The sequence below is a fragment of the Hemitrygon akajei genome, chromosome 19 (assembly GCF_048418815.1).
Source record: "Hemitrygon akajei chromosome 19, sHemAka1.3, whole genome shotgun sequence".
Lineage (NCBI taxonomy): Eukaryota > Metazoa > Chordata > Chondrichthyes > Myliobatiformes > Dasyatidae > Hemitrygon > Hemitrygon akajei.
The window spans coordinates 68559135-68576189 of NC_133142.1; the positions used below are offsets into that span (position 1 = coordinate 68559135).

The 17055-nt window shown below is 43.7% G+C and overlaps 1 protein-coding gene across 5 annotated transcripts in view; it reads right to left on the minus strand.

Moving 5' to 3' along the window:
- The window catches only part of LOC140742031 (inter-alpha-trypsin inhibitor heavy chain H3-like), a 148168-nt gene that overhangs the window by 55251 nt on the left and 75862 nt on the right, over nt 1-17055 (minus strand). For 3 of the 5 annotated variants that reach the window (XM_073072725.1, XM_073072723.1, XM_073072727.1), the window contains exons 16-17: nt 8889-8939; nt 7908-7937 (exon numbers count right to left, since the gene is read on the minus strand). In XM_073072725.1, coding sequence (XP_072928826.1) covers nt 7908-7937; nt 8889-8939 — 81 coding nt within the window. The remainder of the gene's footprint in view (nt 1-7907; nt 7938-8888; nt 8940-17055) is intronic. The other 2 variants (XM_073072726.1, XM_073072724.1) reach the window with 1 other exon arrangement.

A 17055-nucleotide genomic window follows, 5' to 3' on the forward strand; every position in this document is an offset into this window, starting at 1 on the left:
TCAAATGACATTTTAAATATAATTATTTGCTGCATTGAATAAGGTGTATTGCAAATAAAATAGAATAATTTGATGGACCTCTTTTGTGATATATTGTGGTTCAAGGACAACGAACATTAAAGATGACCAAAACCCATAGGATCCAAAGAAAAATCATTAGAATTGGAAGCATAACAGAAACTGCTTACTTGAACCAATCAAGCGCCTGATTGCCTAAATTTATATCAATTAAAATAGTTCACCTCATGTTGTTCTGGTGAGTTTCCTTAAAATTCATGTTCTGACAATGCATTTTCTTTATTCAGGCATTGACTAACCAGTGCCTGAATATAACAATTTGTCTATGATATAATTAAGTTCTAAAAAGTTCTAAAATAGGGTTTCTCTTGTCCTCACCTACCACCCCACCTGCCTCCGGGTCCAACATATAATTGTCCGTAACTTTTGCCACCTCCAACGGGATCCCACTACCAAGCACATCTTTCCCTCTCCCCTCTTTCTGCTTTCCGCAGGGATTGCTCCCTACGCGACTCCCTTGTCCACTCGTCCCCCCCATCCCTTCCCACCAATCTCCCTCCTGGCACTTATCCTTGTAAGCGGAACAAGTGCTACAACTGCCCTTACACTTCCTCCCTCACCACCATTCAGGGACCCACAAGTCCTCCCAGGTGAGGCGACACTTCACCTGTGAGTTGGCTGGTGTGGTATACTGCGTCCGGTGCTCCCGGTGTGGCCTTTTATATATTGGTGAGACCCGACGCAGACTGGGAGACCATTTTTCTGAACACCGATGCTCTGTCTGCCAGAGAAAGCAGGATCTCCCAGTGGCCACACTTTTTAATTCCATGTCCCACACTCAGGTTGGAGGAACAACTTATTTTCCAGTTGGGTAGCCTCTAGCCTGATGGCATGAACATTGACTTCTCTAAATTCTGTTAATGCCCCTCCTCCCTTTCTTACCCTATCCTTTATTTATCTATCTATCTATCTACCTATCCATCTATCTATCTATCTATCTATCTATCTATCTATCTATCTATCTATCTATCTATCTATCTATTTATTTATTTATTATTCCCCCCTTTATTTTTTTTTTCTCTCTGCTCCTCTCACAATCACTCTTTGCCTGCTCTCCATCTCCCTCTGGAGCTCCCCTCCCCCTTCCTTTCTCCCTAGGCCTCCCATCCCATGATCCTTTCCCTTCTCCAGCAGTATTCCCTTTAGCCAATCAACTTTCCAGCTCTTGGCTTCATCCCTCCCCCTCCTGTCTTCTCCTATCATTTCAGATCTCCACCTTCCCCTCCTACTTTCAAATCTCTTACTATCTTTTCTTTCAGTTAGTCCTGACAAAGGGTCTCGGCCCAAAACGTTGACTGTACTTCTTCCTACAGATGCTGCCTGGCCTGCTGCATTCCACCAGCATTTTGTGTGAATACTGATAGGTAGGTGGACTCCCTGATTTTTACCACAACTAAAGCTTAGTTGATTCATCGCGGGAAGTCAAATGGCTATAATTGGTAGTGTACTAATGAACGTAGGTAAATGAAGGGTCATTGAGTTTGAAGTTATTCGTTCTCTGAAAGTAGCAACACTGATAGATATGACACATTATGTCTGGTTAGACCACACTTGGAGTGTCATGCTGTTGCACTATAGGAAGGATGTGTTTGGGAATAATGGATCAGCTAATCATTTGTTCCATATGTAAGTTATATGACAGCTGTGCAGGGTGGCAAGGAGATCTTCTGTATTGTTTATTTTGGTGGGTACAGTACTGAGCCCTTTGACTGATGCCACACTCAGCAACCCCCAACAAAGCGGATTAATGCTAACCTAATCATGGGATAACTTACAATGACCAATTAAGCTACCCATAACACAAAGAAGCAGAAGTCAGCCATTCAGCCCATCGAATCTGCTCAGCCATTTTATCATGAGCTGTTCCATTCTCTCATTTAGTCCCACTCTCCCTGCCTTCTCACCATAACCTTTGATGCCCTGGCTACTCAGATACCTGTCAATCTCTGCCTTAAATACACTCAATGACTTGACCTCCACTGTTGCCCGTGGCAACAAATTCCACAGATTCACCACCCTCTGGCTAAAAAAATGTTTTCGCATCTCTGTCCTGAATGGGCACCCTTCAATCCTTAAGTCATGCCCTCTTGTACTAGACTCCCCCACCATGGGAAATAACTTCACCACATCCATTCTGTCCAAGCCTTTCAACATTCAAAATGTTTCTATGAGGTCCCCCCTCATTCTTCTAAACTCCAAGGAGTACAGTCCAAGAGTGGTCAAACGTTCCTCATATGTTAACCCTCTCATTCCCAGAATCATTCCAATGAATCTTCTCTGAACCCTCTCCAAAGTCACCACATCTTTTCTTAAATAAGGAGCCCAAAACTGCACACAGTATTCCAAGTGAGTTCTTACCAGTGCCTTATAGAGCCTCAACATCACATCCCTGCTCCTATACTCTATTCCTCTAGAAATGAATGCCAACATTGCATTCTCCTTCTTCACCACCGACTCAACCTGGAGGTTAACCTTAAGGGTATCCTGCACGAGGACTCCCAAGTCCCGTTGCATCTCAGCACTCCGATTTCCCTCGTCATTTAAATAATAGTCTGCACGTTTATTTCTACTACCAAAGTGCATGACCATACACTTTCCGACATTGTATTTCATTTGCCACTTCTTTGCCCATTCCCCCAATCTATCCAAGTCTCTCTGCAGACTCTGTTTCCTCAGCACTACCAACCCCTCCACCTATTTTTGTATCATCAGCAAACTTAGCCACAAAGCCATCTATTCCATAATCCAAATCGTTGATATATAACGTAAAAAGAAGCGGCTCCAACACGGACCCTGTGGAATACCAACGGTAACCTGCAGCCAACCAGAATGGGATCCCTTTATTCCCACTCTCTGTTTCCTGCCAATCAGCCAATGATCTATCCACGTATATAACTTTCCCGTAATTCCATGGGCTCTTATCTTCACATACCCGGTACGTCTTTGGACTGTGGGAGGAAACCGGAGTACCAGGGGAGAACGTACAAAGAACGGCACCAGGAATGAACTGTGAACTCTGCAATGCCCCAGGCTATAAGATCATCGTGCTATGCTACCATGGCACCCACCTTTAGACTGACCCATAAAACAAAAGCGAAGTGGAATATGTTCTCAGACCACACACTAGAGAATACAGCCCCAAGCTGATCTCATCATGATATTTACCCATATCCGTGCAATGTTGTGTCTATGATTTCCTAAGACTGATTATAATGAAGATACATTCACACGGAAGTACAAATTATTCAAAACCACCTTTATGCAGGCCATTCACTGACTGTTGACTACCAGAATCGGACAGATCATGTGAAACACTTCAGGTTGTAACATCACGCTCCTTGCATACAAACCATACTGGCTTCTAGCTTACATATAACCATATAACAATCACAGCACAGAAACAGGCCATTCCGGCCCTCCTAGTCCGTGCCGAACCCATTAATCTCACCTAGTCCCACCTACCCGCACTCAGCCCATAACCCTCCACTCCTTTCCTGTCCATATACCTATCCAATTTTACCTTAAATGACACAACTGAACTGGCCCCTACTACTTCTACAGGAAGCTCATTCCACACAGCTATCACTCTCTGAGTAAAGAAATACCCCCTCGAGTTTCCCTTAAACTTTTGCACCCTAACTCTCAAATCATGTCCTCTCATTTGAATCTCCCCTACTCTCAATGGAAACAGCCTATTCACGTCAACTCTATCTATCCCTCTCAAAATTTTAAATACCTTGATCAAATCCCCCCTCAACCTTCTATGCTCCAATGAATAGAGACCTAACTTGTTCAACCTTTCTCTGTAACTTAAGTGCTGAAACCCAGGTAACATCCTAGTAAATCGTCTCTGCACTCTCTCTAATTTATTGATATCTTTCCTATAATTCGGTGACCAGAACTGTACACAATATTCCAAATTTGGCCTTACCAATGCCTTGTACAATTTTAACATTACATCCCAACTTCTGTACTCAATGCTCTGATTTATAAAGGCCAGCGTTCCAGAATCCTTCTTCACCACCCTATCTACATGAGACTCCACCTTCAGGGAACTATGCACTGTTATTCCTAGATCTCTCTGTTCCACTGTATTCCTCAATGCCCTACCATTTACCCTGTATGTTCTATTTGGATTATCCTGCCAAAATGTAGAACCTCACACTTCTCAGCATTAAACTCCATCTGCCAACGTTCAGCCCATTCTTCTAACCGGCATAAATCTCCCTGCAAGCTTTGAAAACCCACCTCATTATCCACAACACCTCCTACCTTAGTATCATTGGCATACTTACTAATCCAATTTACCACCCCATCATCCAGATCATTTATGTATATTACAAACAACATTGGGCCCAAAACAGAACCCTGAGGCACCCCACTAGTCACCGGCCTCCATCCCGATAAACAATTATCCACCACTACTCTCTGGCATCTCCCATCTAGCCACTGTTGAATCCATTTTATTACTCCAGCATTAATACCTAATGACTGAACCTTCTTAACTAACCTTCCATGTGGAACTTTGTCAAAGGCCTTGCTGAAGTCCATATAGACTACATCCACTGCCTTACCCTTGTCAACATTCCTCGTAACTTCTTCAAAAAATTCAATAATGTTTGTCAAACATGACCTTCCACGCACAAATCCATGCTGGCTACTCCTAATCAGATCCTGTCTATCCAGATAATTATAAATACTATCTCTAAGAATACTTTCCATTAATTTACCCACCACTGATGTCAAACTGACAGGTCTATAATTGCCAGGCTTACTTCTAGAACCCTTTTTAAACAATGGAACCACATGAGCAATACGCCAATCCTCCGGCACAATCCCCGTTTCTAATGACATCTGAAAGATCTCCGTCAGAGCTCCTGCTATCTCTACACAAACTTCCCTCAAGGTCCTGTGGAATATCCTGTCAGGACCTGGAGATTTATCCACTTTTAAATTTCTTAAAAGCGCCAGTACTTCCACCTCTTTAATTGTCATAGGTTCCATAACTTCCTTACTTGTTTCCCACACCTTACACAATTCAATATCCTTCTCCTTAGTGAATACCGAAGAGAAGAAATCGTTCAAAATCTCTCCCATCTCCCTCGGCTCCACACATAGCTGACCACCCTGATTCTCTAAGGGACCAATTTTATCCCTCACTATCCTCTTGCTTTTTATATAACTGTAGAAACATTTTGGATTTACTTCCACCTTATTTGCCAAACCAAACTCGTATCTTCTTTTAGCTTTTCTAATCTCTTTCTTAACATTCCTTTTACATTCTTTATATTCCTCAAGCAATTCCTTTACTCCATGCTGCCTATATCTATTGTAGACATCCCTCTTTTTTCGAACCAAGTTTCTAATATCCCTTGAAAACCATGGCGCTTTCAAACCTTTAACCTTTCCTTTCAACCTAACAGGAACATAAAGATTCTGTACCCTCATAATTTCACCCTTAAATGACCTCCATTTCTCTATTACATCCTTCCCATAAAACAACTTGACCCAATCCACTCTTTCTAAATCCCTGCGCAGCTCCTCAAAAGTTAGCCTTTCTCCAATCAAAAATCTCAACTCTAGGTCCAGTCCTGTCCTTCTCCATAATTATATTGAAGCTAATGCTATTGTGATCACTGGACCCGAAGTGCTCCCCAACACATACATCTGTCAGCTGACCTATCGCATTCCCTAATAGGAGATCCAACACTGCCCCATCTCTAGTCGGTACTTCTACGTATTGTTGCAAAAAACTATCCTGCACACATTTCACAAACTCTAAACCATCCAGCCCTTTTACAGAATGAGCTTCCCAATCTATGTGTGGAAAATTAAAATCTCCCACAATCACCACCTTGTGTTTACTACAAATATCTGCTATCTCCTTACACATTTGCTCTTCCAACTCATGCTCCCCATTAGGTGGCCTATAATACACTCCTATCAGTGTTACTACACCTTTCCCATTCCTCAATTCCATCCAAATAGCCTCCCTAGAGGAGCTCTCTAATCTATCCTTCCAAAGTACCGTCATAAGATTTTCTCGGACAAGCAATGCCACACCTCCTCCTCTGGCCCCTCCTACTCTATCACACCTGAAGCAACAAAATCCAGGAATATTTAGTTACCAATCACACCCTTCCTGCAACCATGTTTCACTAATATCTACAACATCATAATTCCAGGTATCAATCCACGCTTTAAGCTCATCCACCTTTCTTACAATGCTCCTAGCATTAAAATAGATACATTTAAGATACTCTCCACCTCCTCCTCTCTTTTCATCCCTAACAATGCATTAAAATTTATTATCCTTTTCTTTCTTCTCCCCTACATCTTCGGGCTGAGCGCATCCCTTCTCCATCACCTGCCTTTCCTCCCTCACACACTGCCTACTTACTTGCTCTACTGGTGAACTAACCTCCTCTCCCATAGTTTCCTCAAATTGATTTCTGCCCCCCCATCTTACTAGTTTAAAGTCTGCCCTGTAGCCCTAGCAAACCTCCCCGCTAGGATATTGGTTCCCCCAGGATTCAAGTGTAACCCATCCTTCTTGAACAGGTCACGCCTGCCCCAGAAGAGGTCCCAATGATCCAGAAACTTGAAACCCTGCACCCTGCTCCAATCCCTCAGCCACGCATTCATGCTCCACCTAATTCCATTCCTACTCTCACTGTCGCGTGGCACAGGCAGTAATCCCGAGATTACTACCTTTGCGGTCCTTCTTCTTAACTGCCTTCCTAACTCCCTATACTCTCGTTTCAGGACCTCTTCCCCTTTCCTACCTATGTCATTGGTACCTACATGTACCACGACCTCTGGCTCCTCACCCTCCCACTTCAGGATATCTTGGACGCGATCAGAAACATCCCGAACCCTGGCACCAGGGAGGCAAACTGCCATCCGGGACTCCCAATCACCTCCACAGAACCGCCTGTCTGAACCCCTAACTATCGAGTCCCCTATTACTATGGTCCTCTTTCTTCTATCCCTACCCTTCTGAGCTACAGGGCCGTCCTCTGTGCCGGAGGCCCGGCCACTGTCACTTCCTCCAGGTAGGCTGTCCCCCCCAACAGTACTCAAACATGAGTACTTGTTGTCAAGGGGTACAGCCACTGGGGTGCTCTCTAGTACCTGCCTCTTCCCCTTCCTGACCGTGACCCACCTATCTGCCTCCCGTAGCCCCGGAGTGACCACCTGCCTGTAACTCCTCTCTATCACCTCCTCACTCTCCCTGACCAGGCGAAGGTCATCGAGCTGCAGCTCCAGTTCCCTAACTCGGTCCCTCAGGAGCTGCAGTTCGGCGCCCCTGGCGCAGATGTGGACGTCCGGGAGGCTCGGAGACTCCAGGATCTCCCACATCCGACACCGAGGACAACAAGCTGCCCTCACACTCATACTTCCCGAATAACTGAAAATAACAAGGAGAACTAAAAGATAAGCCTACTGTGCCCTCTTCCGCCTAAGCCCTCTGAGCCCAAGCCCTACGCTCTGCTCCCGGCTCACTCTGCTGCCCGCAAACGAAGCTGCCCGCTGCTTAAGGCTGCGTTCTTTTTATATCTTCCCTCCTTCCCAGGCCTCCTTCACACGCCTGCGCAGTCCCGCCTCTCAGAACTCCGATCTGAGAAGCAATTTGAAAATGGCCGCCGCCGCACTTCCTCTCAAAGCCTCGCTGTCTTCTTCCAAAAGAGAACTACCTCACTCTTTCTCTCCTTTTTATATCTTCCCTCCTTCCCAGGTCTCCTTCACGTGCCTTGTAGATATCGAATACATGTAGATATATTTGATTATTTAACTGTAGTATTTACATCAATGACATATACACTTACCAGGATAATATGCAGGACTGTGAATTCCAGCTGTATGAGGAAAGAGAGTTATAAACTTTAGAACAGCTTAAGACAATGTGATTAGAGAATATTATTGGAATTGTCTTTAATAAAACATTAAGAATTATGTAATATTAAAATATTTATTACATCTGCAAGATTCAGTGTCTAGTTTTATATAATTTAATGCTTCCCATTCCAAGGAAAGAACTTTGACTTGAAGTGTTAACATCGTTTCTCTTTCCACAGACGCTAGCTGACCTGCTGATAGTTGTCAGTATTTTCTGTTTTTATTTCAGATTTCCAACATACAGGATGTATTTTGATTTTACTTTCAATGGGTTATAGTGATGAATGTCTTTTTAAGCAGCTTATATTTTTAAAATAGTAGATAATGGCCTTGGACGTATGTGTTAAACACACAATGTGATTATAACCGTGTTATGCAATGTACAATTTGGTTTTGCTGAATTTCTGTTCTTGTAAGAGATATGTTTCTAGCATGTTGATGGTGTAGAGAAGGACTGTGTTGGTGTGTTCATGTCTTCAAATGACATTTTAAATATAATTATTTGCTGCATAGAATAAGGTGTATTGCAAATAAAATAGAATAATTTGATGGACCTCTTTTGTGATATATTGTGGTTCAAGGACAACAAGCAGTAAAGATGACCAAAACCCATAGGATCCAAAGAAAAATCATTAGAATTGGAAGCATAACAGAAACTGCTTACTTGAACCAGTCAAGCGCCTGATTGCCTAAATTTATATCAATTAAAATAGTTCACTTCATGTTGTTCTGGTGAGTTGCCTTAAAATTCATGTTCTGACAGTGCATTTTCTTTATTCAGGCATTGACTAACCAGAGCCTGAATATAACCATTTGTCTATGATATAATTAAGTTCTAAAAAGCATTCTACACACAGAAAAATGTCAATTGCTTTCCATTAAAATTAACTATAATTGGCTGAAATATTTACGTATAGGATGCAATCCTGCAGTAAACTTACTGCGTGGACTGTGGACTCGGCCTGCATTAGAAAAGAAAGTAATAAAAGTTGGATTATTTTCTGTGCGTTGTTCTGGATATCCCACATCTGCAGTTTCTCTTGTGTTTCATCAATGTTTACATAACTTATGACAGTATGACTATAGAATGATATTGGAATCATTTATTGGCTCCATGCTTTTGATGGTTTGAGAAAAAACAACATTAATCTGAAGCCAATGGAATAATCCATATTCAGTAATGACAGATCCCACATAAGAATACATATATCAATCTGAAATCAATTAACTAAATAGTTCAGATTATTCACTTTCTAAGCGTGATGCTCTTTCCTTTTTCAGGAACATAAGACCAAAAGACATAGCAGCAGAATAAGGCCATTCAGCCCATTGAGTCTGCTCCAGCATTCAAACACGGCTGATTTATTATCCCTCTCAGTCCCATTCTCCTGCCTTTTCCCCATAACCTTTGACATCTACTATGAAGAATCCATAATCCTCTAATTTAAATATACAGAATAACTTAGCCTCTACAGGTGTCTGTGGTAAAGAATTCCAGAGATTCACTACCCACTGGCTGGAGAAATTCTTCCAGACCTAGGTACCCCACTATAGGAAATATCATCTACACTTCCACTCTGTCTATGTCTTTCAATATTCGATAATTTCAATGAGATCCCTCTCCTCATTCTTCTCATCTCCACCGAGTACAGGCCCTGAGCCATCAAATACTCCTCATACCTTAACCCTTCCAGTTCCAGGATCATTCCCATGAGCCTCCTCTGGACTCTCTCCAATGCCAGCAATTCTTTAGAAGAAACATAGAAAGATAGAAAACCTACAGCACAATACAGGCCCTTTGGTCCACAAAGCTGTGCCAAACATGTCCTTACCTTAGAAATTACCCAGGGTTACCCTTAGCCCACTATTTTTCTGGCATCTATGTACTTGTCCAGGAGTCTCTTAAAAGACCCTATCGGATCTGCCTCCCCCACTGTCGCCAGCAGCCCATTCCACGCACTCACCACTCTCTGCGTATAATACTTACCCCTGACATCTCCTCTGTACTGACTTCTAAGCACCTTAAAACTGTGCCCTCTTGTGTTAGCCATTTCAGCCCTGGGAAAAAGCCTCTGACTATCCACATGATCAATGCCTCTCATCATCTTATACACCTCTATCAGGTCACCTCTCATCCTCTGTCGCTCCAAGGAAAAAGGCCGAGTTCACTCAACCTATTCTCATAAGGCATGCTCTCTAATCCAGGAAAAATCCTTGTAAATCTCCTCTGCACCCTTTCTATGGTTTCCAAATCCTTCCTATAGTGGGACAACCAGAAGTGAGCACAGTACTCCATGTGGGATCTGACCAGGGTCCTATATAGCTGCAACATTACCTTTCAGCTCCTAAACTCAATCTCACGACTGATGAAGGCCAATGCACCGTATGCCTTCTTAACCACAGAGTCAACCTGCATAGCAGAGTGTCCTATGGACTCGGACCCCAAGATCCCTCTGATCCTCCACACTGCCAAAAGTCTTACCATCAATACTATATTCTGTCATCATATTTGATCTACCAAAATGAACCACCTCACACTTATTTGGGTTGAACTCCATCTTCCACTTCTCAGCCCAGATTTGCATCCTATCAATGTCCTGCAGTAACTTCTGACAGCCCTCCACACTATCCACAACACCTCCAACCTTTGTGTCATCAGCAAACTTACTAACCTATCCCTCCACTTCTTCATCCAGGTCATTTATAAAAATCACAAAGAGAAGGGGTTCCAGAACAGATTCCTAAGGCACATCACTGGTGACCGACCTCCATGCAGAATATGAGCCATTTACAACCACTCTTTGCCTTCTGTGTGTGAACCAGTTCTGGATCCACAATGTAAGGTCTCCTTGGATCCTATGCTTCGTTACTTTCTCAATAAGCCTTGCAAGGGGTACCTTATCAAATGCCTTGCTGAAATCCATATACACTACATCTACTGCTCTTCCTTCATCAATGTGTTTAGTCACATCCTCAAAAAATTCAATCAGGCTCGTAAGGCACGACCTGCTTTTGAGAAAGCCATGCTGACTATTCCTAATCATTTTATGCCTCTCCAAATGTTCATAAATCCTACCTGTCAGGATCTTCCCCATCAACTTACCACTGAAGTAAGACTCACTGATCTATAATTTCCTGGACTATTTCTACTCCCTTTCTTGAATAATGGAACAACACCTGCAATCCTCCCATCCTCCAGCTCCTCTCCAGTCCCTATTGATGATGGAAAGATCATCACCAGAGGCTCAGCAATCTCCTCCCTCATCTCCCACAGTAGCCTGTGGTACATCTCATCCAGTCCCAGTGACTTATCCAACTTGCTGCTTTCCAAAAGCACATCATCTTGCTTAATATCTACATGATCAAGTTCTTCAATCCACTGTAAGTCATCCCTACAATTGCCAAGATCCTTTTCCATAATGAGTACTGAAGTGAAGTACTGCTATCTCCTCTGGTTCCATACACACTTTTCCACTGTCACACTTCATTGGTCCTATTCTCTCACGTCTTATCCTCTTGCTCTTCACATACATTTCCCTGAGAACATCTGTTTCCAATTTATCCTTCTAACTTCTTGCCTGATAGTTTGATTTTTCCCCTTCTGCCAATTAAATGCTTTCCTAACTTGTTTGTTTCTATCCCTCTCCAATGCTATGGTAAAGGAGATAGAATTGTGATCACTATCTCCAAAATGCTCTCCCACTGAGAGACCTGACACCTGACCATGTTCATTTCCCAATACCAGGTCAAATACAGCCCCTCCTCTTGTAGTCTTATCTACATATTGTGTCAAGAAATATTCTTGAATGCACCTAACAAACTCTACCCCATCTAAACCCCTTGCTCTAGGGAGATGCCAATTGATATTTGGGAAATTAAAATCTCGCACCATGACAACCCTGTTATTATTACTCTTTTCCAGATTCTGTCTCCCTATCTGTTCCTCAATATCCCTGTTACTATTGGGTGGTCTATAAAAAACACCCAGTAGAGTTATTCACCCCTTCCTGTTTCCAACTTCCACCCACAGAGACTCCATAGACAACTCCTCCATGACTTCCTCATTTTCTGTGGCAATGACACTATCTCTGATCAACAGTGCCACACCCCCACCTCTTTTGCCTCCCTCCCTGTCTTTTCTGAAACATCTAAAGCCTGAAACTCGAAGTAACCATTCCTGCTCCTGAGCCATCCAGGTCTCCGTAATGGCCACAACATCATAGCTCCAAGTGCTGATTCACGCTCTGAGCTCATCCGCTTTGTTCATGATGCTCCTTGCATTGACATAGACACATATCAAACCATCGGTCTGAGTGCATCCCTTCTCTATCACGTGCCTCTCCGCCCCCTCTTTTTCTATTTGTGAGCCAACCACCCCTTCCTCCATCTCTTCAGTTCGGTTCCCACCCCCCAACAATTCTAGTTTAAACTCTCACCAGTAGCCTTAGCAAACCTCCCTGCCAGGATATTGGTCTCCCTGGGTTTCAAGTGCAACCTGTCCTTTTTGAACAAGTCATTCCTACCCCAGAAGAGGTCCCAATGATCCAGAAATCTGAACCCCTGCCCCCTGCTCCAATCACTCAGCCACGCATTTATCCTCCACCTCATTCTCACTGTGACATGGCACAGGCAGTAATCCCCAGATGACTACCTTTGTGGTCCTGCTTCTGAGCTTCCTCCCTAACTCCCTGTAGTCTGCTTTCAGGACAACATCCCTTTTCCTGTGGATCTCTGACACTGAGTCTGGTTCTGCAGTGCAGAAGGGAGGGTGGAAGAAGAGGCAAGCGGTAGAGATAGGGGACTCGATATTTAGAGGTGCAGACAGGAGGTTCTGTGGTCGTGACAGAAATTCCTGGATGGTTTGTTGCCTTCCGGGTGCCAGGGTCAGGGATGTCTCTGATCACGTGCACAGCATTCTGAAGGGGGAAGGTGATCAGCTAGATGTCATGGTACACATCGGTACCAATGACGTAGGTAGAAAGAGTGAGGAGGTCCTGAAGAGTGAGTACAGAGAGCTTGGTAGGAAGTTAAAAAGCAGGACCTTGAGGGTGGTAATCTCAGGATTGCTACCTGTGCCATGTGCCAGTGAGGGTAAGAGTAGGATGCTCTAGAGCATATATGTCAAACTCAAGGCCCGCGGGCCAAATCCGGCCCGCGGTGGAATTATCTTTGGCCCGCGAGATAATATCTAATTACTATTAAAGCTGGCCCCAGTAATCGAAGCGCCTATGGCGTATGATATGGCTAATGCTGAGTTTATTCAGGTACCAGGTTTTCAGGGTTTTTAGTGTTTATTCGGCAGTCTTGCTCGGCAGTCTTATTCATAAGAAACGGAATTTGTAAAGTGAAACACTTTGTAGTTATAGCAGAGACTGAGACACATGAGAGCAGGCTGAAAAAACGGAGGCAACGAAAGCTGCGTTTGCACGCGTCCGACTGACCCGGCCCGTGACCTAAAATGAGTTTGACACCCCTGCTCTAGAGGATGAACACGTGGCTGAGGAACTGGTGTAGGGGGCAGGGTTTTAGATTTCAGGATCATTGGGACCTCTTCTGGGGCAGGTGGGACCTGTACAACAGAGACAGGTTACACCTGAACTACAAGGGGACCAATATCCTTGCAGGGAGGTTTGTTAGTGCTGTTGGGGTGGGGGGGGGGAATGTTTAAACTAGATGTACAGGGGAATGGGAACCAGAGTACCAGAGTAGATAGTGGAGCGGGGGTGAAAATAAATAATGTTAACATTTCATGCAAAGTCACAAATAGAAGGGTTGTGTGTGGTGGTAATAATCTTCTGAGGTGTGTCTATTTCAATGCGAGGAGTATTATGGGAAAGGCAGACAAGCTGAGGGCCTGGATTGACACATGGAATTATGATATTATAGCCATTAGTGAAACTTGGCTACAGGAGGGGCAGGGCTGGCAGCTCAATGTTCTGGGGTTCCGATGTTTCAGACGTGATAGAGGCAGAGGGATGAAGGGTGGTGGGGGGGGGGGGTGATATTGCTAGTCAGGGAAAATGTTACAGCAGTGCTCAGGCAGGACAGATTAGAGGGCTTGTCTACCAAGGCCATATGGGTGGAGCTGAGAAACAGGAAAGGTATGACCACATTAATGGGGTTGTATTATAGACCACCCAATAGTCAGCAAGAATTGGAGGAGCAAATCTGCAGAGAGATAACAGACAACTGCAGGAGACAGAAAGTTGTGATAGTAGGGATTTTAATTTTCCACACATTGATTGGGACTCCCATACTGTTAAAGGTCTAGACGGATTAGAGTTTGTAAAATGTGTTCAGGAAATTTTTCTATATCAATATATAGAGGTACTAACTAAAGAGGATGCAGTATTAGATCTCCTATTAGGAAACGAGTTAGGACGGGTGTGTGTAGGGGATCGCATTGGTTCCAGTGATCATAACACCATTAGTTTCAATTTGATCATGGATAAAGATAGATCTGGTCCTTGGGTTGAGGTTCTAAACTGGAAAAAGGCCAAATTTGAAGTTATGGGAAAGGACCAAAAAAGCATGGATTGGGACAGGTTGTTCTCTGGCAAGGATGTGATTGGTAAATGGGAGGCCTTCAAAGGAGAAATTTTGAGAGTACAGAGTTTGTATGTTCCTGTCAGGATTAAAGGCAAAGTGAATAAGAATAAGGAACCTTGGTTCTTGAGGGATATAGAAAAGAAGATAAAGAAGAAGAGAGAGATGTATAACATGCATAGGCAACAGGGAGCCAATAAGGTGCTTGAGGAGTATAAAAAGTGCAAACAAATACTTAAGAAAGAAATCAGAAAGGCTAAAAGAAGACATGAGGTTGCTTTGGCAGTCAAGGTGAAGGATAATCCTAAGAGCTTCTACAGGTATATTAAGAGTAAAAGGATAGTAAGGGATAAAATTGGTCCTCTTGAAGATCAGAGTGGTCTGCTATGTATGGAACCAAAAGAAATGGGGGAGATATTAAAAGGTTTTTTTGCATCTGTATTTACTAAGGAAACTGGTATGGAGTCTATGGAAATAAGGCAAACCTATGGAACCTATACAGATTGAAGAGGAGGAGGTGCTTGCTATCTTGAGGCAAATCAGAGTAGATAAATCCCCAGGACCTGGCAGGGTATTCCCTCAGACCTTGAAGGAGACTAGTGTTAAAATTGCAGGGGCCCTGGCAGATATATTTAAAATGTCGGTATCTACAGGTGAGGTGCCGGAGGATTGGAGGATAGCTCATGTTGTTCTGTTGTTTAAAAAAGGCTTAAAGTAATCCGGGAAATTATAGGCTGGTAAGTTTGACATCAGTAGTAGGTAAATTACTGGAAGGAGTACTAAGAGATAGGATCTACAAGTATTTGAATAGACAGGGACTTATTAGGGAGAGTCTACATGGCTCTGTGCGTGGTAGGTCATGTTTAACCAATCTATTAGAGTTTTTCAAGGAGGTTACCAGAAAAGTGGATGAAGGGAAGGCAGTGGATGTTGTCTACATGGACTTCAGTAAGCCCTTTGACAAGGTCCCACATGGGAGGTTAGTTAGGAAGATTCAGTCGCTAGGTATACATGGTGAGGTAGTAAATTGGATTAGACATTGGCTCAATGGGAGAAGTCAGAGAGTGGTAGTGGAGGATTGCTACTCTGAGTGGAGGCCTGTGACTAGTGGTGTGCCACAGGGATCAATGCTGGGTCCATTGTTATTTGTCATCTATATCAATGATCTGGATGATAATGTGGTAAATTGGATCAGCAAATTTGTAGTGGACAGTGAGGAAGGTTTTCAAAGCTTGCAGAGGGATCTGGACCAGCTGGAAAAATGAGCTGAAAAATGGCAGATGGAGTTTAATGCAGACTTGCACTTTGGAAGGACAAACCAAGGTAGGACATACAAGGTAAATCGTAGGACACTGAGGAGTGCAGTAGAACAGAGGGATCTGGGAATACAGATACATAATTCCCTAGAAGTGGCATCACAGGTAGATAGAGTAGTGAAGAGAGCTTTTGGTTCATTGGCCTTTATAAATCGAAGTATTGAGTTGGAATGTTATGGTGAGTTTGTATAAGGCATTGGTGAGGCCGAATTTGGAGTATTGTGTGCAGTTTTGGTCACCGAATTTCAGGAAGGATATGACTAAAGTTGAAAGATTGCAGAGAAAGTTTACAAGGATGTTGCCAGGACTTGAGAAACTGAGTTACAGAGAATGGTTGAATAGGTTAGGACTTTATTCCCTGGAGCGTAGGAGAATGAGGGGTGATTTGATAGAGGTGTATAAAATTATGTTGGGTATAGATAGAGTGAATGCAAGCAGGCTTTTTCCACTGAGGCTAGGGGAGAAAAAGAACCAGAGGTCATGGGTTAAGGGTGAAGGGGGAAAAGTTTAAAGGGAACATTAGTGGGGGCTTCTTCACACAGAGAGTGGTGGGAGTGTGGAATGAGCTGCCAGATGAAGTGGTAAATGCGGGCTCACTTTTAACATTTAAGAAAAACTTGGACAGGTATATGGATGAGAGGTGTATGGAGGGATATGGGCCAGGTGCTGGTCAGTGGGACTAGGCAGAAAAATGGTTCGGCACAGCCTGTTCGGCAAGCCTGTTTCTGTGCTGTAATGTATTATGGTTCTACCCACTCGTCTCTGATTCCCTCTTCTCCAGCCCTTTATCTCTTTCACTAATCAACTTCCAGCTGCTTACTTCACTCCACCGGCTGGCTGGTGGTGCAATGGCATCAGTGCCGGACTCTGGAGCGAAGGCTCCCGAGTTCAAATCCAAGTCGGGTCACCCCGAACATGCTTTCCATCCGTGCCGGGTTGAGCGTCGAGCTAGCCACTCGGCCTCGTGAAAAACACAGGGGTCGAGTCAGGAATGTTCATATCGTGACCCGGTTAATCCAAAAGACCAATCCTGACTCCACGCGCCAGACAAGAATAGCTGACTGTCTGGTGCGACACGCTAAAAAAAAAACTTCATTCCTCCCCCTCACCCGTTTTCAACTATGGCATACCACCTTATATGTCTTCCTCCCCTCTCCCCAACCCTCCTACTCTCATTTCTCCTCCTTTTTTCCCCAATCCTGATGAATGACTAGGC